This window comes from Cyprinodon tularosa, unplaced genomic scaffold, assembly GCF_016077235.1.
Source record: "Cyprinodon tularosa strain WSP-4 unplaced genomic scaffold, ASM1607723v1 ctg56, whole genome shotgun sequence".
NCBI classification, from domain to species: Eukaryota; Metazoa; Chordata; class Actinopteri; order Cyprinodontiformes; family Cyprinodontidae; genus Cyprinodon; species Cyprinodon tularosa.
This window is the reverse complement of record NW_024039296.1, coordinates 1,050,988-1,074,695: the sequence shown is the minus strand read 5'-3', so window position 1 is coordinate 1,074,695 and position 23,708 is coordinate 1,050,988. Positions and strand designations below refer to the sequence as shown.

At 37.9% G+C, this 23,708-nt stretch overlaps 1 protein-coding gene across 5 annotated transcripts; it reads left to right on the top strand.

The window, feature by feature from the left end:
• The first annotated feature begins 3,067 nt into the window (after positions 1-3,067).
• cry1b (cryptochrome circadian regulator 1b) lies at positions 3,068-23,354 on the top strand. 5 transcript variants are annotated; one of them, XM_038305461.1, is made up of 12 exons: positions 3,068-3,140; positions 3,510-3,673; positions 11,982-12,090; positions 12,597-12,739; positions 12,832-13,016; positions 14,677-14,765; positions 16,684-16,824; positions 16,972-17,283; positions 19,010-19,161; positions 19,479-19,681; positions 22,093-22,221; positions 22,566-23,354. In XM_038305461.1, exons 2-12 carry the CDS (start codon positions 3,516-3,518, stop codon positions 22,649-22,651), a joined length of 1,707 nt encoding a protein of 568 aa, XP_038161389.1. In that variant the 5' UTR covers positions 3,068-3,140; positions 3,510-3,515; the 3' UTR covers positions 22,652-23,354. The 5 variants fall into 5 exon arrangements, with proteins under 5 accessions (XP_038161389.1, XP_038161393.1, XP_038161391.1 ...); XM_038305465.1 differs by having other exon boundaries at positions 3,110-3,132; XM_038305463.1 differs by having other exon boundaries at positions 3,126-3,143.
• Positions 23,355-23,708: the final 354 nt, after the last annotated feature.

The window sequence follows — 23,708 nt, the reverse complement described above, 5'->3', positions numbered from 1 at the left end:
TTGTCAAAAGCTTATCTGTAGCCTCATCTGACTAATGTATACTACACGGTTAACAACCTTTCTTGCATTTGTTTTGATAGAACTTGAAAAGCTTTTTACTTCTATGGCTCCCAAACAACCAATGGACATCAAGATAGCAAATAATAGTTGTTGTTCCATTCTTCAGGTACTTCTCTTCTAAGAGTCTATTTTTCTATGTTGCTAACATCCTGCTATTAATACAAGGAGACAAGGTGTAAACAAATATATATATATATATATATATATATATACATATATATATATATATATATATATATATATATACATATATATACATATATACATATATACAGGTGCTGGTCATAAAATTAGAATATCATGAAAAAGTAGATTGATTTCAGTAATTCCATTTAAAAAGTGAAACTTGTATATTATATTCATACATTACATACAAACTCATATATTTCAGATGTTTATTTTGTTTAATTTTGATGATTACAAATGACAACAAATGAAAATCTCAAATTCATCATATCAGAAAATTAGAATATTACTGAAGACCAATAAAAACAAAGGATTTATAGAAATGTTGGCCAACTGAAAAGTATGAACATGAAAAGTATGAGCATGTACAGCACTCAGTATTTAGTTGGGCCTCCTTTGGCCTGTATTACTGCAGCAATGCGGCGTGGCATGGAGTCAATCAGTCTGTGGCACTGCTCAGGTGTTATGATAGCCCAGGTTGCTCTAATAGTGGCTTTTAGCTCTTCTGAATTGTTGGGTCTGGTGTATTGCATCTTCTTCTTCACAATACCCCATAGATTTTCTATGGGGTTAAGGTCAGGAGAGTTTGCTGGCCAATTAAGAACAGGGATACCATGGTCCTTCAACCAGGTACTGGTAGCTTTGGCACTGTGTGCAGGTGCCAAGTCCTGTTGGAAAATGAAATCTGCATCTCCAAAAAGTTGGTCAGCTGCAGGAAGCATGAAGTGCTCTAAAACTTCCTGGTATGTGGCTGCGTTGACCCTGGACCTCAGAAAACACAATGGACCAACACCAGCAGATGACATGGCACCCCAAACCATCACTGACTGTGGAAACTTTACACTGGACTTCAAGCAACGTGGATGAAGTGCCTCTCTTCTTTTCCTCCAGACTCTGGGACCTTGATTTCCAAAGGAAATGCAAAATTTACTTTCATCAGAGAACATGACTTTGGACCACTCACCAGCAGTCCAGTCCTGTTTCTCTTTAGCCCAGGCAAGACGCTTCTGACGCTGTCTGTGGTTCAAGAGTGGCTTGACACAAGGAATGCGACAGCAGAAACCCATGTCTTTCATACGTCTGTGTGTGGTGGTTCTTGAAGCACTCACTCCAGCTGCAGTCCACTCTTTGTGAATCTCCCCCACATTTTTGAATGGGTTTTGTTTCACAATCCTCTCCAGGGTGCGGTTATCTCTCTTGCTTGTACACTTTTTTCGACCACATCTTTTCCTTCCCTTCGCCTCTCTATTAATGTGCTTGGACACTGAGCTCTGTGAACAGCCAGCCTCTTTAGCGATGACCTTTTGTGTCTTGCCCTCCTTGTGCAAGGTGTCGATGGTCGTCTTTTGGACAACTGTCAAGTCAGCAGTCTTCCCCATGATTGTGTAGCCTATAGAACTAGACTGAAAGACCATTTAAAGGCTTTTGCAGGTGGTTTGAGTTAATTAGCTGATTAGAGTGTGGCACCAGGGGCCATCAATTTTGAACCTTTTCACAATATTCTAATTTTCTGATATGATGAATTTGAGATTTTCATTTGTTGTCATTTGTAATCATCAAAATTAAACAAAATAAACATCTGAAATATATGAGTTTGTATGTAATGTATGAATATAATATACAAGTTTCACTTTTTAAATGGAATTACTGAAATCAATCTACTTTTTCATGATATTCTAATTTTATGACCAGCACCTGTATTGACCGATATTATCATATGTATACATTAATAAAAAATAAATTTTCAGCATAAAAATACTCTGTCCTTTGTTGAAATTTATAGTAAAACAAAATAGGAACATATTTTCAAAATCTAAAACCTATTTTCTTTTCATGCGTAAAAAGATGAATATTTTTTTTGTTGTTGTTCTAAATAAGCTGTTATTATTTTTGAGAGGAAGATTTTTTTATATAAAGTTTTAGTGTGAGGATAATTTTTATCCGTTGAAATTGTACAGTGAAAATGACAGTGAAAATGTCGATGATGCTCTTCGGTCCATTTTTATAGCAGATTTAACCCTTTAAAGCCCGATCCAAGAATAAAACAAAACAGAAAATTACTTTTTTTGGTTTGAAGTCCTTATTTGGCCTTTTAACAAAATATGTAAAAAGAAAAAACAGAAATAAATTTTTGATATCAATAATTTATTACTATGCGATAAGTCAAGATTATTTTTTGTGGTCTTCTACCCTCTGTTATCAGGTATATCTGATTGTGTACAATAGGATTTTGAGCAAAGTTTTTACCATTAAATTATGCAAAAGGTGTCAGACGCAAAACATTTAAGAAACCGTATGTATCAAATATGATACATTTGGCATTACAGGGTTAAAGCTTGCATTTTTTTTTTTTGTGGGTCAATATCAATGTCTTTCATGGAGCCCCACATTCCTCGCAGCGCCCGTGCTTACAGGTTTCCTGTCACAGCTGAAAGTTTTATCAAAGTGGTTCACGTTGGTTTGAGATTATCGCTGCTGTGAGATTACAGGGAAGGCCGCGGCCGACATGGCAAACTGTTCTATTAAACGCACCAACTATGAGGAGCCTCGTCGTGCGGCATGTGATCATCCGGGTCCTAATGTGTAACCACATAATTCTAACTGACGCCTTTGATTTGCTGCATAAAATGCATTTCTTTTGGTTGTTTTACGGTTTTACGCTACAAAAAAATTTATTGTGACACAAACCACTGCGATTTAAGACCTTAAAATAATATTTGGAAAATGCAAAACAGCAGAAAACACATTTTAAACCATGATTGTAAAGCACATTACGGAAACGTGAGGATGTAAAGCTTACATAACATCCGGTTTGGACCAATCAGAGCGCGGGTTTCTCGCTCTGTGTTCCTGTGGGCGGAGATGTTGACACGGGAGGGACATCTGGTAGGCAGGTAGTGCGTGCTTTTTCTACGCTGTTTTTTTTTCCTTTAATTTTTGATTAGTATTTGGACGTTCATTCATTTTGAAATTATTTCCTTTTCCATTTGAAAAGTAAGGTTGATTATACTTCTGCCTGTTTTCCTTCTTGTTTATTGTTTACCTTCCTTCCGCACATGGTGCTCTGCAACTCTGCTTAAAGTCATGGAGTGCGGTCAAACTTTGATGTTACTAAGAGCTACCGAGCAGTTTTAAAACTACATATTCCAGTTTTGTTATTATATCCAGGGAAAATCTTAAAGGGACATCCCATTTGCTTTGTTTTTGTTATTTTTTTCCCTGGGGTACCACCCTCCTTTATTTCCCACGTTGATCTTAATTAGGACGTCATGGGTGTCAACACCATCCACTGGTTTAGAAAGGGTCTACGTCTCCATGACAACCCTGCTCTGAGGGCCTCCATCCAGGGAGCGGACACTTTGCGGTGCATCTACATCCTGGACCCCTGGTTCGCTGGTTCCTCCAGTGTGGGCATCAACAGATGGAGGTAAGGATCCAATTAAATGTCTAAATAAGTTTGTATTTGGACTGAATTGATGTTTGAGTTATTATTTCAGTGGAAGTATTTCTAAAACTGTAATCATGCAGTGTATATGTCCTGTGGGATATATATTAGATGCTATTACTTCATCTTCATTTGGTACTTTAAAGAGTAAGTAGATACATAACATAAGATACATTATTGTAATTGAAATAATCAAACAAATGAAAGATACTTCCTGATACATTTCATATATGATAAACAGCCCTTTGGAAATAAGGCTAAACAGAGACAACGACACTGGATGATGGACATCAATTTCCTTTTTCAAATTGTTCGGGTTCTCATATGACTCGATTTCAAATGACTGCTCAATTAGACTGTTGTTAGTATTTTTTTCCCCTCACTTCAATTCAGAGGCGTAGCCATACATGTTTCATAAGGGTGGACATTAGGGCTGGATATTTTCACCAAAGTCCTGAATCGTTTCGATTTTGATTCATTCAGTTCTAAATCAATTAAGTTTGATTCGATCTGTTTTTACTATAATGAAAGTGGTTCAACTGTGTTTTAAAATACTAACTCGTGTTTTTTTTTTTTCCTGTCATATTAAATACAAAATGCAAACTTGTACTTTGGACCGTTTAAACCTGAGATGTGAACAAAACTGTCTCAAAAGTGCAAACTTGTTTGTGAAAAGTGAAAAAGTGAAGCCCCACTCGAGCAAGCAGACGTGACACAACAGGAACACAGCAGGCATGCATGAGCTGCATTATCTTCACTGCACAAACCATATTTGCAGTGTTGTCTGTAACAACTACAGGGTGTTTGCTGGTCAGTCCCAATTTGTTAATGTCTTCAGTCAACCTATTGGGTATATTTGCAGCTGTCTGGCTTGAAGTAATCTTGAGTGCATCTTTCCTGCTCATTTAAATGTGAACGTCATGTGCTTCACTATATAACTAATCGATCTCATTCCCTAGACATCGATTTTGCAAAAATGTAAAGGAATCGATTCAAAATTGATTAAATCGATTTTTTTAACCCAGCCTTAGTGGCCAGGCAATAACCAATGTACACTGAGGGGTGGCCGAAAGCGGATAGGCGCCAGAACCTCAGGGTCAATCTACACTGTTCCAACAAAATTAATGAGCAAAACATCCAGATTTTCTAAAAAAAAGACTAATTTTACTTTCCTACAGTCTTTGCTAACAAACAGATGCATATATTTAAACATCCGTAATTTCTAAATAAAAGGTATATTGGATAAAACTCAGTTTTGAGTTCTGGGGCGTAAATCAATCATCATGGTCATTACTTACTACTTGTATCAATAAACATACCGCATAAAATGGATATTTACAAGCACTTGTATCTACATAAATTGATTAAGTTTTATTAAAATTGTAATTTATTTATCTTGATTTTACTGAAGACTCCTAGATGACTTGCAGAGACACATCATTTTCTCTTACCCCATATAAGACAAAATCTAGTTCTGAAAAGAGCATGAATTCTGTACTTATCATCTTTGATGTTAGTATAATGATGTGTATAATTAACCACAAAAAAAATAAATTGTTTTGAATATTCCACTTGAGAGTATTACTGCTGCCATTACTGCTGTATGAGAGGGAAAAAATGGTAGGGGTGGCCATATATATATATATATATATAATATATATATATATATATATATGCACACACTGCTGTGCTGCGCTTCATTCCAATGCATGGCATCTGAATGCACAAAGGGGTTGTTGACCCCATGCATGCATCAACTGATAATGGCTAATATCAGCCAAAAATGTCGGCCAGTAGATGTATCGGTATATTTCTTATGTGTAAAATGCAGTCTGGTAAAGTGAGTTTGTTGGCTATATTATTAGTTTGCTAAATAATAGTGTTAGTAAAGGCCATATTATCATTATTTATGTATCAATTTAAATGTTATTATCATGAAGGATGTAGTTGACCTCCTCCCACATACCTGATGTCAAGAGGGAAGAGACCCTAGCTTCTTCCTAAGTGGTGCTGGAAATAGGAGAAGATGGAATCTTGCTGAAAGGTGTTCTGCCTAATAGGGTTGTCACGATACTAAACTTTTCAACTCGATACCGATACTAAGGAAAATATTCGATACTCGATACTATTTTCGATAGCACGAGGATAAAAACAAAGACTCCAAAATTCTACAGAAATATTTTTAATAATAAATAAAATACAATAAAGGTTGTATGCTGTGCACAATATTAAGCAAGCTTGATAAAAAACTTATAAAATTCAAATTAAGTGTTCCTTCCTTGGCTATGCTTTGCACACATAGCAATGACACTAGCCAAACCGGTTAAGAAACAAAAATAATTCTCAGCAGCTGCACCTCTTACAAAAAAAAAAAGTCTGAAACTGAAATTATTCATTCTGAATTATTCAATCACACAGAGTTCAGAAAGTGCATTTTCCTCTATTCTGCACTTTAGATGAATGACTGCTTAGGTGCCACTGGTGGTGGCACTGTATCCATACTTTTAAAAACGAGTATTGTATCCGGATACAACATTTTAGTATCGATACTTTTTTGAGTTTCGATACTTTTGACAACCCTACTGCCTAATATACATCAAGGGAGAGGGCAGAATTCAAATGAATATATCCACCAAGTTTCTGTGTCCCACTAAACTACATGTGGAGCTGTTCTTCACATTGGTTCTGAAATGTGGTGGTACAACACTTAGGACTTATTATTGAACGTTATGCAAAGATATTTGCATTGTCAGAGCTGTGCCCACGGGTGTGAACATAACTAATGGACTGCAGACAAATCTGTGCAGTAGCCTATAAAGTGTATGGTTGATCATATGGCATGGAGATGTGCAGTGGTACTCAGAGATGGCCCATTTCTGGGTTTTAAAACACAGTTGACCTTGCAGGAATGCACTAGAACCAGGACCCTTTAATGGAATTTTCTGCAGAAGCTTGTAGAGGAGCGTTTAGCTGAGTTTATGAATGGGAAACAGCCATCAAGGCCGAGGGAACAAGGTAGTAATCTAAACCATAAGGAGTTAGCAGTGCAGCAAGTTAAAAAAAATAAGCTAATAACTGATGCAGAGAAGCTGCACCTGTAATACCTCAGACTCATTCAGCAGAGGCACAAAGTTCTGTGGGGGAGTTGTGTCAGGCGAACACTTTGTTTAGGCTACTTAAAGACTTAAAGACTTCCTGCTTGTTTTTCTACCTATTCAGAAATGGACATGCTGGTCTGCTCTGAAATATTACTCATCTGTGTGACTCAAATGTGCTTGACATTAAACATGTTTGGATATTTTGATCTTAGTTTTTTTTAAAGTACATTTTGACAATAATTTATTTTTACTTAAATTTAAAAATAGATGATTGCAGTAAGCTTGTCGAAAAGTACATTGTAAACATCCATGTGATTTGCATTTCCCTGGTTGACAAATAAAAGTTATCTTCAATACATCATGTTCAGTATGCAAAGTGTGGGGTTAATCTGGCAATGTGATACGTTTGCGTTAAAGCCATTGCGTGTTTTGGTGCAAATTCCTAAGTAAATTTTTTTAACTTTGATTTCATGTGAATGAATGTTATCTGGAAACAAGCAGCAAACTCCTTTGGTAAGGCTTCAGGGCAGGCACTTGAGTTTGCAATCTAATTGCAGGATTCACAGTTGCAGTTGAGATTTAATGAAAGGCTCTAAGACCGTGTCAGTGTGCCGTTATGCTCATTGCATTGGTAATCATAGCTTTAAACTACAATTACCGTATTTTCACGACCATAAGGCGCACCGGACTAAAAGGCGCACTCTCAGTTATGTGTCCCATTTCTGTATTTAACACACACATAAGGCGCACCGGACTATAGGGCGCGTTTTTTATATACAGGTACAAGTCCTCTACTACCTTTAAATACCTCTACTGCGTATTTAAAAATACAGCGGGGGCAAAACTGAGTATGATTGTGCTTTATTCATGTATTTATTACAAAGTATTAATCAAACCTGGCAGCTGGCCGTGAGACAGAGACATCACAGATGACACAGCGCTGTGGTCACTCCTAAATTAACTTAAAATCCTGAAACCTGCTGACGGAATATGTTCGCTTTTATTGCCGGTATCCTGGTGCCTGCAGCTAAAATTATTTAGATGAAAAACACCTGCCAGCAGCCGCGGTGAACCCCAGGCTGCCCAGCCTACAGGCTGCTGATGAAGAGATTTCTGCTGTCAGCGCACCGCTGGTATGTGGGGGTCTGAGCGCCTCCGACAGAAATAGATAATCTGGATGAACTGACTGCAATTATTAAGTTTTCAGGTGGACTTTCTCACTTAAAAACATATTAAAACTACTTTATTCCCACTGATCACAGCAAATATAGCTGCAAGATTTAGATTATTTAGATGAAAAACACCTGCAAGCAGCCGCGGTGAACGAAAGGATTTCTCCTGTCGGCGCACCGCTGGTATGTGGGGGTCTGAGCGCCTCCGACAGAAATAGATAATCTGGATGAACTGACTGCAATTATTAAGTTTTCAGGTGGACTTTCTCACTTAAAAACATATTAAAACTACTTTATTCCCACTGATCACAGCAAATATAGCTGCAAGATTTAGATTATTTAGATGAAAAAACACCTGCCAGCCACCGCGATGAATAGGAGGAGACGCGCCGGGGATGCTGTTGAATTAAGTTTTCAGGGAGAAAAATACAGCGGGAGCAAAACTGAGTATGATTGTGCTTTATTCATGTATTTATTACAAAGTATTAATCAAACCCATCAAAGTCATCATCCTCTGTTTCTGAATAAAACAGCTGCGCTAAATCAGACATGCCAGTTTCCCCTTCTTCGCTGTCAGTCACTTTCCGTGCAGCGCGGCTCCTCAGAAATAATGCCGGCTTTTGCGAAAGCTTGAACAACAGAGCCAGCAGACACTTTAGTCCAAGCATCTACAATCCATCCGCAAACTGTGGCGTAATCTGCCCGGCGCTGCCTTCTTATCCTGAAACTGTGGTCTCCGTCGGTCATCCATCGCTCCCACGCCGCTCGCAGCCTTACTGTGAACGGCTGCTTCACACCGATGTCGAGCGGTTGAAGTTCCTTTGTCAGACCCCCGGGATAACGGCGAGCACAGCGTTCATTTGATTCACCTTTTTTTCACATCGGCTGTGAGATGGGCACGCAGCGATGGTGATGCGTGGAAAAAACCACCTAGTCTTCTCACATACACCTGCCTCAGCCACGCATCCATCCAGCCTTTTCCATTTGCGTTAATATCATATGTCATCAGAGCGCTGTCTGTCTCGCTGGCAGCTCCCAGATCAGCTTCTCTGATTGGTTGATGCGGCGCGTCCAGCAGCAAAACTTCAATTTTTCCATCTCGAGCAGCAGAAGCGCGGCGCTTCAGATGCTTAAACGCTCCCGACGTGCTGCACCAAAATGCGCTGCGGGACCTTTTGCTGCACCTATATGTAGGGGTGGGTATTGGCAAAGAAGTCACGATTCGATTCGAATCACGATTCACATGCCACGATGCGATTCTATCACGATGCATCACGATACTTGAAATATTGCGATGCATTGCAATATTTTCACTGAACACTGTAGTAAAAGGATACAGCCCTTACCAGTGGCTGACTGGCTGGGTATGATCTGGATAGTGTCTTCAATTGATACATAACTGAAAGCAACCGAATTCATACATAGCTGTATTTATTGAAATGACTTTTGGAGGTGTTGCCATGAAAACAAATACTGGACAGAAATATTACTATTACCGGCGTGGACACACTGACAAAAAGATCTTAGGATTCATCAAACTTAAAATAACAAAATAAGGATAATCAGTGCCGTTTACATGGCCTCAGTGGTCCTTCAAACCAATGAAACGAAAACATTAAAATGTTTCAACTTGAAAACTGAAATGATAAAAAAAAAAAAAAAAAAAAATTTTTTTTTTTTTTTTTTTTTTTTTAATAATCGATTCTTGCCTTCAAGAATCGATGCAGTAGATCACAACAATTAGAATCGCGATGCATCGATATGACGATTATTTTGCACACCCCTACCCATATGCGCGTCAACCATTGACTTTGCATGTAAACTCGCTGCTTCTGCTGCACCTGCTGGGTCCGGTTCACACCGATGTCGAGCAGTGTTAATTTGTTTCCCCATGTTTTTCACATCAGCTGTGAGATGGGCACGCATGGAGTTACATATTAACAGCGATGGTGAGGGGTGGAAAAAAAACACCTGGTCTCCTTACATTCAGCCACTCTTTCATCATCTCCTCAATGAGGTGGTCTCAAAAGTCGCAGTTACAACACACATAAGGCGCACCGCACCATAGGGCGCACCGCACATTTTGAGGGAAAAAAAAGACGTTTAAGTGCGCCTTATAGTCGTGAAAATACGGGAATACACAGGAATTAACTAAGCTTTTCTGTGTTTTCTTTCTAGGCAAGGCAAGTTAATTTATTTAGCTGATTTTAGTGATAAGATAACTCAAAGTTCTGTACCCAAAGAGAGCATAATTAAAACTTTTCTTTTTTGTTTCCCTTATTTCACGTTATACATTTTCTCTCAATGCTGTTAGAAATGAGAGTCAATGCAACAATATGACTTTTGTATATTTTAGCTGTATTGCAATGGAAGATTGAGTCCAGTATATTAGTACAGAGGGCAGACTGCTGTTGGCCATGAAAACATTTTTTGAATGAAAATTCTATTTTTGAAAGATACACATTTTTGGAAGTAATATAGACCTGTGTGTGTCCGTTTGATAAAAAAAAAAAAAGACCCATGTATGGAGGCCTTAGTCCTCGACGCGGACCCTGATGTGATGGGTTCGAATCTGGCCTGTGGTCCTTCCCCACATGTCTCTCCTCCTAGCAACTAGTGCCGTAAAAAAAAAAAAATAAATAAATAAATAAATAATAAAAAGTTGTGGTTCATAATATAATTAATAATTGAAGTAATAATAAAAGGATAAGAACCCTAATAATTACCTCAGGCCAAACCTGAATTTTGGACCAGAGTCATGATAATGAATAGGATGTTCCACAACCCAGATCGACCAATGAAAGGACACTAAAGTACATCATCACATTTAAGGAATATTTTTGATTCATTCATTATTTTTGATTTGATTCAAGATAAAATGTTAACTTTTATTCAGTCATATTCAATATCATAGAATATGTGTTATGATGAGGTTTGGTAATAACTTTTTTATAAATAACCTTTAAGCTGGTATTAAACATACTTTTTGATCATCTTAATAAGCAGAAAGGAAAGCTAAACACAGTCCGTGTTTACTTAATCTATGTAATCTATTTCACAAGCTAAATTGACTTGCTGATATAAATAAACTTTTGAAAAGTACTGTAATTTTTCAATTATGACTGGGGGGGTGATTTATTTAACTTAAGAACTTCTATATCAATCCACAGTTTTCCTGCTGAGTCATATTGTGTGGTTTCACAGTCAGTTCTGTGTGTTTTTGCTTTCAGCCAGAGGCACATTTGGCATAACGTTTCCAAGAAATACATGTTCTCTGAAGTCTGTTAAAGCTACAGTGTGTAATAATTTCAGGGATATACAGTCAGAAATGTAATATATTATACATAACTATATTATTTATCATCATCTACGAGCTCAGCCTCTTAACCTTAATATTTGCATTGCCTTAGAATTCGTTATTTATAATTACATAGGAGCGGGTCTCGCAGCCATGGAGGCAGACATCTTTGCGCTACGGCAGCGCAGAGCCAACAAACTAGCGATTGCAAGATCGCCCATTACGCTCGAAAGTAACTACGGCAAGTTGAGAGAGATGAACTGAGACGGTACTGAACTCTCTACCCTACACAGACTAATGAAATACTATCTGTAAAATTATCTATGTAAACAAACCTCATCACTTGAGAAGGTAGGTGATGTGGACGTCGTTGAAGACATTTTGTCCCGTAACGCTCGCCGTACTGTTGGGGGGTAGATGTTGATGTTGCTGCGGTCTGCAGTCTGGACGTTAGATGTCGCTGAAAATTACACACTGTAGCTTTAAAGAAAGTTAAGAAAATTATTTATATTCCATTCACTTTAAAAAGAATAGTTTCAACCACATTTTTAAGGAAAAGACCCTCAGAGAAGTAGCAGTTGCATCCCTTACAAACATGGGGGTGGGTCATTTTCCTTGATGTGAGCTGTGTGACAATCGGAAAAATAAATGTCTGCTACAGCTGTGGAATACCCAATCTCTTTGTCTGGTATTTATTAACACCTGCTCTTCTGTTTTCTCAGGTTTTTGCTGCACTGTTTAGAGGATTTGGATGCAAGCTTGCGGAAACTCAACTCCCGTTTGTTTGTCATCAGAGGCCAGCCCACAGATGTCTTCCCTCGTCTTTTCAAGGTATGAAAGCGAAGAAAGACTTAAGATGCGCCTCCTGGATCACTTCAGAATTCCAACTATGATTTTTTTCTCTCTTCAAAGGAGGGATATGTAAACTTTCAAGCGCTACTGTATTGTATTGATTAAGGAAAATGTAACTGATTATATTTTCCATCAAAAATTATACTTTTAGGATGATTCTAAATTTTGTTTGAATGCTGCTCTTCGTTATTCTCTGTGATGGTGATGAGTAGTTCGCCAGCCATTGTGATAAAAGTAGGACTCCTTAAAAGGTTAATTTCTCTTATTGGTATAAATGTAATGTTAACTGAAGGCTGTGTTAAACAAGCAGATTTTAGTGCTGTACACTCATGTTTTGAAAAGCAATGTATTATATGTTATTGTAAACAATGCCTCCCCGTGGCCATTTATTGAAGAATAACATATTTTTATTGCATTTCAATCTGGCATAAATTCATAAATTCCAGTTCTGTGAAACTGAATGTTTTTGTTTCCGTGCTTTTTAGGAATGGAATATCACACAGTTATCCTATGAGTATGATTCTGAGCCGTTTGGAAAGGACCGTGATGCTGCCATCCAGAAACTGGCCAGTGAGGCGGGTGTAGAGGTCATTGTGCGGATCTCACACACTCTCTATAATCTAGACGAGTGAGTTAATCTAGATTATTCATTCTAACAACGTCTGAAACCACCCATTATATAATGTCTGTGAAACTAAGGGCTTCCTTTGTCTCCTAAAGGATTATAGAAGTAAATGGTGGTCAGCCTCCTGTTACATATAAGCGCTTCCAGGGTCTAATTAACCGAATGGATGATGTGGAACAGCCTGCAGAGACTATCTCATCGGAAATGCTGAAAAACTGTATCACTCTTGTTACTGATGATCATGATGATAAGTTTGGAGTTCCATCCCTGGAGGAGCTTGGTGAGATTTTTATTATTATGTTTTTTTTTTTTTTTTGTTCAATGTTGTTATAAAACAATTAGAGAAGTCATGTTTATCTAATTAACAGAGCTAATATTTTTTCAGCCATTGTGCTAAAACAGTCAGTACCTAGTTAAGGGGGCATTTTGATGTTTAAACAGTTTTATAAGCAGACTTTTTCTAAGACAACTTTAGGTTTCAGTGTTTTTCAGCAGTAGTGCATGTTTAAAGGGCTACACAAAAACATTTACCAACTCCTGTCTGGCCTCCTTTGACGGTAATGAAATATCTAAAAGTGACTCCAAATGCAAACAAAGTTGAAGTGGGTCAAATATCTGTTTTTGTTTTTTAAACACCGAAAGTATTTGCATGACTTAAAATTTTTATATTTCCTATTTTTCCCATAGACCTTAGATCGGGGATGTCAAACTAGTTCCAAAAACGGCTGTGTGGCTGCAGGTTTTCTTTCCAACCAAGCAATAGCACAACGGACTCCAAGCAATAGCACAACAGACTCCATTCATCTCATCAAGTCATGTTAAGACTGGACTCACTTGATGAGATGCCTGGAGTCTGGTGTGCTATTGCTTGGTTGGAAAGAAAACCTGCAGCCACACGGCCTTTTTTTGGAACCAGTTTGACACCTCTGCCTTAGATGGAATAAAAAATGAACCTTTAAAAGGGACTACGTAATATAAGTATACCAAAAAAATATATGCTAATGTTAGAATAACAATACATGGCAAGTATTTGTCCTGCTAGTGTTTACGTTGTCCCTTTCGAAGTTTTGCACTAGTTGTTATCAGCAGATCTAAACATTGTTATACATCATCGTATTCTGCTGGCGGTACTTATGCATCAATAAACGTGCTGGTTAACGCACCTTTAGCTACCACACCGTTGGCTCCCGCAACTTTGGATAACATACCTTTAGCTCCTGCCTAATTAAACTACAATGTTCATATTGTGTTCCAAATGCTACTTGCGTCTTGTAATTCTTAACATCAAATATTTTTATATGGCTTTTTCACATACAATCTTAGACTTTTCCTGTTTCTTTTCACACCTCGGCTGAGGGATGCTGTGCTTCTTTACTTCCTTGTTCACTTATTGGCTGCATGCATGATATAGGACCTCAGGTTATGTGATCCTGTTGTGGTAAATACTCAAAAGCCCGTGTTTCATAACAAATTGAGAAAAAACAACGTTTAAAATTGAAATTAAATACCATAAGCCAGAGTGTGCTACTGGCATAGAAATTTTATTACATATTATTTTATGACTGGGAATTTTGAAGACCAAAGCTTTTTTTTTCTATGTTAGCATGAAGTAGAAAATTCTTATGCCTCCGACATGAACTATAGTTTCAGAGCATTAATCTAAACAATCAATGATGACATTTAAGCCTTTAAAGCCTTCCTCCTTATTTTGATTGCAACAATTAATTCTGTTTTTTATTATAATATTAGTTTTTCTTTTATAATGCAAGGCGTCCTGCTCAAGATTAATAGCTGTGATTTATTAGTCAGCCTGAAATACACCAGTATGTTGAGCTCCTGGATGCTGGAAAGATTAAACTGGTTATATACCCTGTATGATAATCTAGCTAATCCCACCTCAGTGTTTTTGTCATGAACTAACAACCCTGTTCGTCTTTCAGGTTTTGAGACTGAGGGTCTCAGCACAGCTATTTGGCCTGGAGGAGAAACAGAAGCCCTCAAGAGGTTAGAACGGCATCTGGAGAGGAAGGTAAAAAAAAAATGGACCGTACTGATCCAAAGACATCAATTTTTTCAGTGTTAACATGAGCTATTCTGACCTGTAAATATAAGGCAAATATTTTGCTATCTTTCTTTCTGGTTAGTGATTTAAATGATCTTTGTATTAGTTCTAAATCCGCCTATAACTAAATTACTATGCTGTATTTTCAGTGGGTCGAAAGATTTGTTTTTTTTGTTTTTTTTTAGCGGGATTTAAATTTCTACTCCTTTTCGGTTATATGTTTGTGCCTTAAGCTGGGCTAGTTTGATAACAGATGATAACTTCCTTAGCTTGTTGACATTTGGTCATATAACATTAAAAATACCTTTTTCTTGTTTTCCTGCCTGATTGAATATAGTTTATTTACATAGCGCCAATTCACAACACGTGATCTCAATGCACTTTACAAATCAACCAGATCATCTAAGGAAAACCAGTTGATAGTATCGACTCATTGACTCGAAAGCAATCCCTCACACTAAGCATGCTTGTAGCAACAGTGGAGAGGAAAACTTCCTTTTTTTTTTTTTTTTTAACAGTGTCCTGTCTGGCAATAAGAATAATTGTCTTGATGCCAAAAAGTACCCAACAGATTTTACTTTCACAAGTGTAGCAGTATGGCAATTGCCATACTGCTCCACTTGTTTCATGCATATAAATTGCTTTATTATAATTATGCAGGGAGTTTTACAGTTTATATGGACACTGCAATGTAAATAGAGCAGAAAAACAGAAGAAGAAAAGGAAAAAAGAAAAAAAAAAGAGAAAAGATGAAAGAAAGAAGAGATAGAAAGGAGATAATGACAAAACATTTTCCTGTTAAAACTTCCTTTTAACAGGAAGAAACCTCCAGCAGAACCAGGCTCAGTGTTATCTTTGTATCTAATATATAAAATTGATACCTGTTATAAAATCTGCCACATTTGAATCACATCTTGGCATGATCGTTATGCATCTCAATACATCAATAACACTATCTTGAAAGTTGTTTCTCAGTGAGAGAGAAACAAACTTTTGTCCTCACATTTGAAGAAGCTAAAATTCATTAGGGCTGTGAAGTTTATGAGCAGATTTAAGGCAAACAGAAAACATTAAGTTAGGAGATAAATTTCTCTGATAGATAAATAAAAACCCCACAGCATGAAAATTCCGGTTGGAACTGGATTTGTACAGTTTTAAAGGCTATTACCATATTTTTTTGACTATAACTCACACTTTTTTCATGGTTTGGCTGGCCATGCGACTTATACTCTGGTGCGACATATACGTTTTGTTTTTTTTTCACCATGAGAGGGCGCTATTTAGTTTGCATGCAACAACATGTATTCTATTACCTGTAATACCATGGAAAGAAAAAACTTTATTAAACAAAAAAAAAGCAGATTAAAGGTGTGAATTAGGCTATGAAATAGGCCTGTACAATAGGCTTTTTACATGTACGCCTACAACGGTAGTGATGGTATTATTTAAAGTAGACAGGGCAACTGGCGCATTATTACTACTTCTCAGATGCTCGTTCATGAAATAAAACAATGCGGTCTTCGAGCAGTAGCCTACCATGCACTAGTTATCAGAACACGGATTCCATGGACAGAATAACTTTTCAAAAAGGTGCAACTGTTAGTCCAGTGTGACGTTTATGTTTTTTCGTCTTCATAATGTCTTCTTTGGCTGATGCGACTTAAAATCTGGAGCAACGTTTAGTCCGAAAAATACGGCACTTTTACAAAATGAATACTTTTTTGCTTTTACTTTCTGTTTTGACTAGCAGCAAAACATAAACTAATGTGGTTATAATAAACTAACATAAACTAATATGGTTGTAATTTATTCAAATAACTTCTGTTCCTTTGGAAAACGGCAATAGCTGTTGCTAAAGATACCATTTCCAAAATGTTTTTTGCAGGCTTGGGTGGCAAACTTCGAACGTCCAAGAATGAACTCCAACTCTCTGTTAGCTACCCCTACAGGCCTCAGCCCTTACCTGCGCTTCGGGTGTCTCTCCTGCCGCCACTTTTACTTCAGGCTCACTGACCTTTATAAAAAGGTAACAATTATCATGCAAGATTAAAAAAAGAAAGAAATGCTCTTTAATTCTGATAAATTGTTTTTTAATTGTTATCAGCTGAATTCATGCTCTGTTAACACATAAATACGTAATTATACCAAATAAGCTTGTCTATTATTTATTCAGGTAAAGAAAAACAGCAACCCACCTTTGTCCCTCTATGGACAACTGTTATGGAGGGAATTCTTCTACACAACAGCCACCAACAATCCCTGCTTTGACAAGATGGAGGGAAACCCTGTGTGTCTTCAAATCCCCTGGGACCGAAACCCGGAAGCACTGGCCAAGTGGGCAGAGGGACGAACAGGTTATCCCTGGATTGACGCTATAATGACCCAACTGAGGCAGGAGGGGTGGATTCATCATTTGGCCAGGCATGCAGTGGCCTGTTTCCTCACAAGGGGAGACCTCTGGATCAGCTGGGAAGAAGGCATGAAAGTAAGAATATAGGAGGAGCAGTTGGAAAAAATGTCAGTTCCTGTCTAAGGTTTATATGCTGCCTGCTGGTGATGATTCTCAGTCATTCAGGTCATAGTCCTTCCAAAAAAGTAAAAAAAAAACAATCCACTGAACTTTGTTTTCCAAGTTTGATGACGTTTCACTTCCCATCCAGGAAGCTTTTTCAATTCAAACTGTCAAAATGTGTCGCAGTGAGCTTGACGCAGACATTTTGGTTTTATGCTCAATTTTGAAGCGTGGTCTGCGCTATACGCTGTGGGTCTAGATACGGTCGAGGCGGTGAGGAAGTGGGGGCGAGTTTGTCTGACAATGGAGGGACATGACGGCGAAACAGAGCGGGGATATGGGTGGAAAAAAGGTCCCAGCGTTCTCGCGCACCTCGATCTTCTAGCTGGTCAAACTTCACGAGTCGTTTTCCGCAATTTCGGTCATAAAAACAAAACAAGCTGGCCTCCTGTCTTCGGCACTGTCTGCGCTCACCTACAAATTTGAAGAGGTGCGGCAGAGTGTCTTGGGAGGGGGCGCCGGGGACCTCTTTTTGTTCACTGAGACACCTATGCAGACGACCTAGTTTCGAAATATAAATCAGCCTTAAGAATTAGCAATGAGTTCCAAGCTTTATCGAGGAGCCAATACAAAGCTTTGTTTGGGCTTAGAAAACATGCATATTTAACTGGAAGAACAGGCCCTTCTCTTAGTAATGGGGAGTTGTTGACTTCCTGGATGGGAAGTGAAACGTCTTCAAACTTGGAAAACAAAGTCCAGTTGATTGGTTTTTAACCTTTTTTGAAATTAATATGCAGTCATTATGGGAATAAACATAATATTTTGGGGCATTTAAAATATTCTGTTCCATGGATGAAATGCTTTTATAGAATAAAACCTCACTTGGTTTAATAATAAGCCACTCAAGCTGTTTCCAACAAACTGTTTAAATGATCATAAAAGCTCAAAATCAAAACACACAACACATTGTGACACCAACAAGCTTTTGGTACAACAGCTAAAAATTAACTTTAAGCTATTCAGCTTTTGGTACCTATAATGAATTAAATGGAGTCTATAAAGTCCCTGTATGGTGAATTTCAAGGCTTTTCAGTAACTTGAGTCTAACTCTCCCCTAAATCAACTGTTTTGCTGATAACCTATAGAAACTGGGCCTATGTGATGCCACTGATGATGATGATGTTTTACATTTTCATGTGGACTTCAGTTCTGCAATATTTTTCTTATAGTGCACTCAGAGGCTTAAACTGCTGCTACTGCAATAGAGTTTTCCTCTTGGGCAACACATGTTTATTGCTGTTACTTGTTTTTTATTACCATAGTGCCATGTTTTGGTATAATTATCCTGCCTTCCACTGCCTAAATAGCTAGAAATGCTTGATGATGGCGACAAAAAGTCTGGTTTTTACCAAATATTTCAGTGGATGTATGTATTTCTGTTTTTTGCCCATGCGTATATAAGAGGAAAACCTGCATATGTTTAAAAAGCTGAATGCATTTTCTGTTTTGAACAGTTTTGTCACTGTAATTGTTTTCTGTGTTACTATTGGCCATAATCATGAGATGAAGCCTATATGGAATTAGGATACTGCAGCCATAAATCACATTTAATATCACAATAGGTTGTAAGATGCACCTAAAATGTTGGAAGTAATCTACGTAGTGATCCAAGTAGTAAAGTGGGTTTGTTTGTATGCAGGTCTTTGAGGAGCTCTTGCTCGACGCAGACTGGAGTGTAAACGCCGGCAGTTGGATGTGGCTTTCTTGCAGTTCGTTTTTCCAGCAGTTTTTCCATTGCTATTGTCCCGTGGGATTTGGTAGACGCACAGACCCCGGTGGCGACTACATACGGTCAGTAGCTGCTTTCATGTGCCTCACATGCCTCCCACTCAAAAAAAAATAAAAGTCTTTCATAATCTGTGTTTTTTTTTTTTTTTTTGTGGTTCTCGCACACATTTAACAGTGAAACTAGAATCTCATGGTTAACTTGTGCTTTTTCAAACCCTCACATGGGAGAAAGAAAGTCAGAAGGTCTGATTGAGGTTTTAAAAATAGAAGAGTAAAGTTTTATGAGGTTTTAATTTAAGAATGTTTCCTCAATATCTCACTGAATGAAAGGGTGACCTGTTCCCAGGTTTATTTTTCACATTCTTTTTTTTTTTTTCTAGGCGCTATTTGCCAGTATTGAGAGGTTTCCCTGCCAAATACATCTACGATCCTTGGAATGCCCCCGAGGAAGTGCAGAAGGCAGCCAAGTGCATCATAGGGACCAACTACCCGAAACCCATGGTAAACCATGGCGAGAGCAGTCGCGTCAACATAGAGAGGATGAAGCAGATTTACCAACAGCTGTCCTGTTACAAAGGACTAGGTAAAGGATTGTTAAATAATTTTGTCTAATTTATCCTAAATGGTGCCCTCTTTTCCCAGCACAACCAATCACTTTAAATTACATATTGCAATTTCATACAGTTGACGAAAGTGAAGGAGTTTGTTAATGTGGAATAAAAGGATAAATGTACATAGCTTTTGATTTTTTTCTTTTTACAAATAACAATTATAAAGCATATTTGATTTTAGTCTCCCTGAGGAGATACTTTGTCAAACAACCTTTTTTTCTATTAACTGCTTTAACAATTGATCTTTTTTTTTTATTTACTATTACAAAACAGTTGAAGATTTGATAGGATGGACCAGATTTGATGGATTCTTTGGTTTTCCTACTCTCAACACAAATTACTGAGTTTGAACTACATCTGGAATATACACTCACCGGCCACTTAATTAGGAACCCCATGCTAGTAACGGGTTGGACCCCCTTTTGCCTTCAGAACTGCCTCAATTCTTCGTGGCATAGATTCAACAAGGTGCTGGAAGCATTCCTCAGGGAGTTTGGTCCATATTGACATGATGGCATCACACAGTTACCGCAGATTTGTCGGCTGCACATCCATAATGCGAATCTCCCGTTCCACCACATCCCAAATATGCTCTATTGGATTGAGATCTGGTGACTGTGGAGGCCATTTGAGTACAGTGAACTCATTGTCATGTTCAAGAAACCAGTCTGAGATGATTCCAGCTTTATGACATGGCGCATTATCCTGCTGAAAGTAGCCATCCGAAGTTGGGTACATTGTGGTCATAAAGGGATGGACATGGTCAGCAACAATACTCAGGTAGGCTGTGGCGTTGCAACGATGCTCAATTGGTACCAAGGGGCCCAAAGAGTGCCAAGAAAATATTCCCCACACCATGACACCACCACCACCAGCCTGAACCGTTGATACAAGGCAGGATGGATCCATGCTTTCATGTTGTAGACGCCAAATTCTGACCCTACCATCCGAATTTCCCAGCAGAAATCGAGACTCATCAGACCAGGCAACGTTTTTCCAATCTTCTATTGTCCAATTTCGATGAGCTTGCGCAAATTGTAGCCTCAGTTTCCTGTTCCTAGCTGAAAGGAGTGGCACCCGGTGTGGTCTTCTGCTGCTGTAGCCCATCTGCCTCAAAGTTGGACGTACTGTGCATTCAGAGATGCTCTTCTGCCCACCTTGGTTGTAACAGGTGGTTATTTGAGTCACTGTTGCCCTTCTATCAGCTCGAACCAGTCTGGCCATTCTCCTCTGACCTCTGGCATCAACAAGGCATTACCGCCCACAGAACTGCCGCTCACTGGATGTTTTTTCTTTTTCGGACCATTCTCTGTAAACCCTAGAGAAGGTTGTGCGTAAAATTCCCAGTGGATCAATAGTTTCTAAAATACTCAGACCAGCCCTTCTGGCACCAACAATCATGCCACGTTCAAAGTCACTCAAATCACCTTTCTTCCCCATACTGATGCTCGGTTTGAAATGCAGGAGATTGTCTTGACCATGTCTACATGCCTAAATGCACTAAGTTGCCGCCATGTGATGGACATGTGTACCTAATAAAGTGGCCGGTGAGTGTATAAATATGCTTTGATCTAAAGCATCCAATTGGAGCTGTGACTTTATGTTCATCTGCAAATTGGACCCCCACCTTTGTTTAAAATCTTTACAGCCTTTACAGATAGTTTTCCCAGTGTTAGCTTTTGTTTAGGTCCCTTTGTCTACCCATATATCCTGACCAGTTCTCTTCCCTACCAAGGGAAAGCCTGCCCATTGCACACATGTGCCACTGTAGTGATGGTGTGTTGACACTGATGTTTAGTGTGAAGGTGATTTCCCACTGCAGGAACAGTTTTCAGGAACTAGGGACGTTTTTTTCTTTTCTTCGATTTCTACTGTTGCAACCAAACCAAGCAACCACTGTTCCTCACATAAAAAGCCTATAGATAAAAGTATTCCAGGAAATCAGGTTCAAACCACAGTCACGTAAATATGGTTGGTGTCATCTGCGTGGAAACCTTCTTATAAATACATCTGTTGTACTACTTATGTAGCTTATGGTCAACATAACAGGAAAATGATGTTTGGTCCTTTTTTACGCATGGTTGTGCTCTCTGTTGGTGATTTAAGTGGAATGTTTACACCTGATTTTCTGGTTGTAGTACAACCAGCTAAAAATTTTAGAGATTAGAAACACTTTTTCATGGATAACTATCTTTATTCTTAAGGTCAGTTTGTTTTTACTGCTGCTAGTAAAACATAAAACCCATGTTACATTAAGGTGATGCCTCAACTCTAGGGTGTTTTTGCATACCAGGTTAAAAAATTACTTCAGTATTATTAGTAGGAGAATGTAGTTTTTATAATTTATTTTTTTTTGTTAACAAATGTTCTGTTTATGTCTTAGGGCTCCTTACAACTGTGCCAGCAAATCCCAACAGCAATAGCAGCATTGGAGATGTCAGTACTGGGTCTGCTCATTATCAAAAAGGGTTCTTTGAAATCCATCCCTCGCAGGAGGAAACATCCCAAACAGGTACGGATTTAAGATGAAAATGAAGTTGTGCTCTCAGTACACTAGACGCTTTACATAACAATCCTCAACGTGTTCAAGAAAGCTAAATTTAATAACCATGAGACTTAAGCATGACACCCAGCATCTGACATGTTGCCTGCAGAGCTGCTGTTTACAAGTGGAGGATGAATACTGGTAGTTATTGTGGAGCATCACTAACCCTCTGGTGCACTGACATTAAAAAACACAAGAACAGTTAAATGACCTCAGATTTGATTCAACAACAGGCTCTAAAAGCCATGTTCTTTCATGAAAGCTGTTTGCTAATGTGACTGAAATCCTCTTGTGTCTCTTCTCTTTGAAAGTAGAAAGGAGACAGTCGACGCTGAAGCGCCACCATGAAAAGACAGAACCTGAATGCAGCTTTAAATCGTGGAAGCAGAGCAAGTAGTTTGGGAAAGGCACATGCATTGTGTTCAATGTCCTCAGGTAGCAACGATTAACTTCCACCAAATAACGATGGATAAGATGGTTAACCTTCTGGTACTGTTCAGTATTTCTGACTTTGGTTTATCTTTCATATAGAAACATTTAAACATGTGATCACTGATTAGCTTGTCGATTTTAACGTGTGTTCCTCACAGGATAAGACCTGTTACAGCTCTCAGGTACAATGTGATAAAACTGTAATACATCTGAAACCAAATCGTACAAATTATTTATTTTTTATTTTTATTTTTTTATTTGAAGCAGCCTGTTGTCTTCCAGCAGAGTGTATCTGCTTACATTAAAAACTTGGTAATCAAGCCTCTTTTCTCACTGACATCCACAAGGGGAGTAAAGCATTCTGTTATATCATAAAACAACTGTTTCACCTCAACAATGAACAATATAGCACAAGTTGGTTCTTCTTTCCTTGAAGGTCTGATGAACAGTGACACATTAGAAGCTATTTAATATTGTTTTATGAATATTTGGAACTTATTTTATGTTTTTGTACATTCTGTTATTTCGTTTCATTAATATTAGTCTATGAGTAATGTTACCAAAGTGTTGAAGTTCTAATATAAATATGTTATTGTATCACCTCAGTGATTTTAAATGTGTTTTGTATAATTAATGACCTTGTTTTAAATATTTTGATATGACAATAAAAGATGAAATAAATTATTATCTTCTGTCTTTTTTCTATAATACTTCAACTTTTCAGCTTATCTAAGGAAAATGAAGAAGTTTGCCATTTAAATGAAATGGTTCTGCAAAGCCTCTCTAGAACTTTAAAAGTCTCCATAAAACAATAAAGTGGATCTTTAAGATATGTGAAATGCAGCAGACTTTCAAACAAATCTGCCTACCCTGCATCAACTGATCAGATTGGAATTTCACTGCAGAAAAAGTTCCCAAATTAACCGAAAAATAAATATTTAAAAACTATTTTAAACCACACAAATACTAAATATACTCAAACTTTCTTTCTGATACTATTATAGAATAATGAACCTGATATT

What these genes read in the sequence shown, in the direction of transcription:
- cry1b (XM_038305461.1), top strand. Translation starts at nt 3,516, where the DNA reads ATGGGTGTCAACACCATCCACTGGTTTAGAAAGGGTCTACGTCTCCAT. An exon ending in GCTGGGAAGAAGGCATGAAA is followed by an intron (nt 17,284 to 19,009) that starts GTAAGAATATAG and finishes GTTTGTATGCAG; the next exon opens with GTCTTTGAGGAGCTCTTGCT. An exon ending in GGAGGAAACATCCCAAACAG is followed by an intron (nt 22,222 to 22,565) that starts GTACGGATTTAA and finishes TCTCTTTGAAAG; the next exon opens with TAGAAAGGAGACAGTCGACG.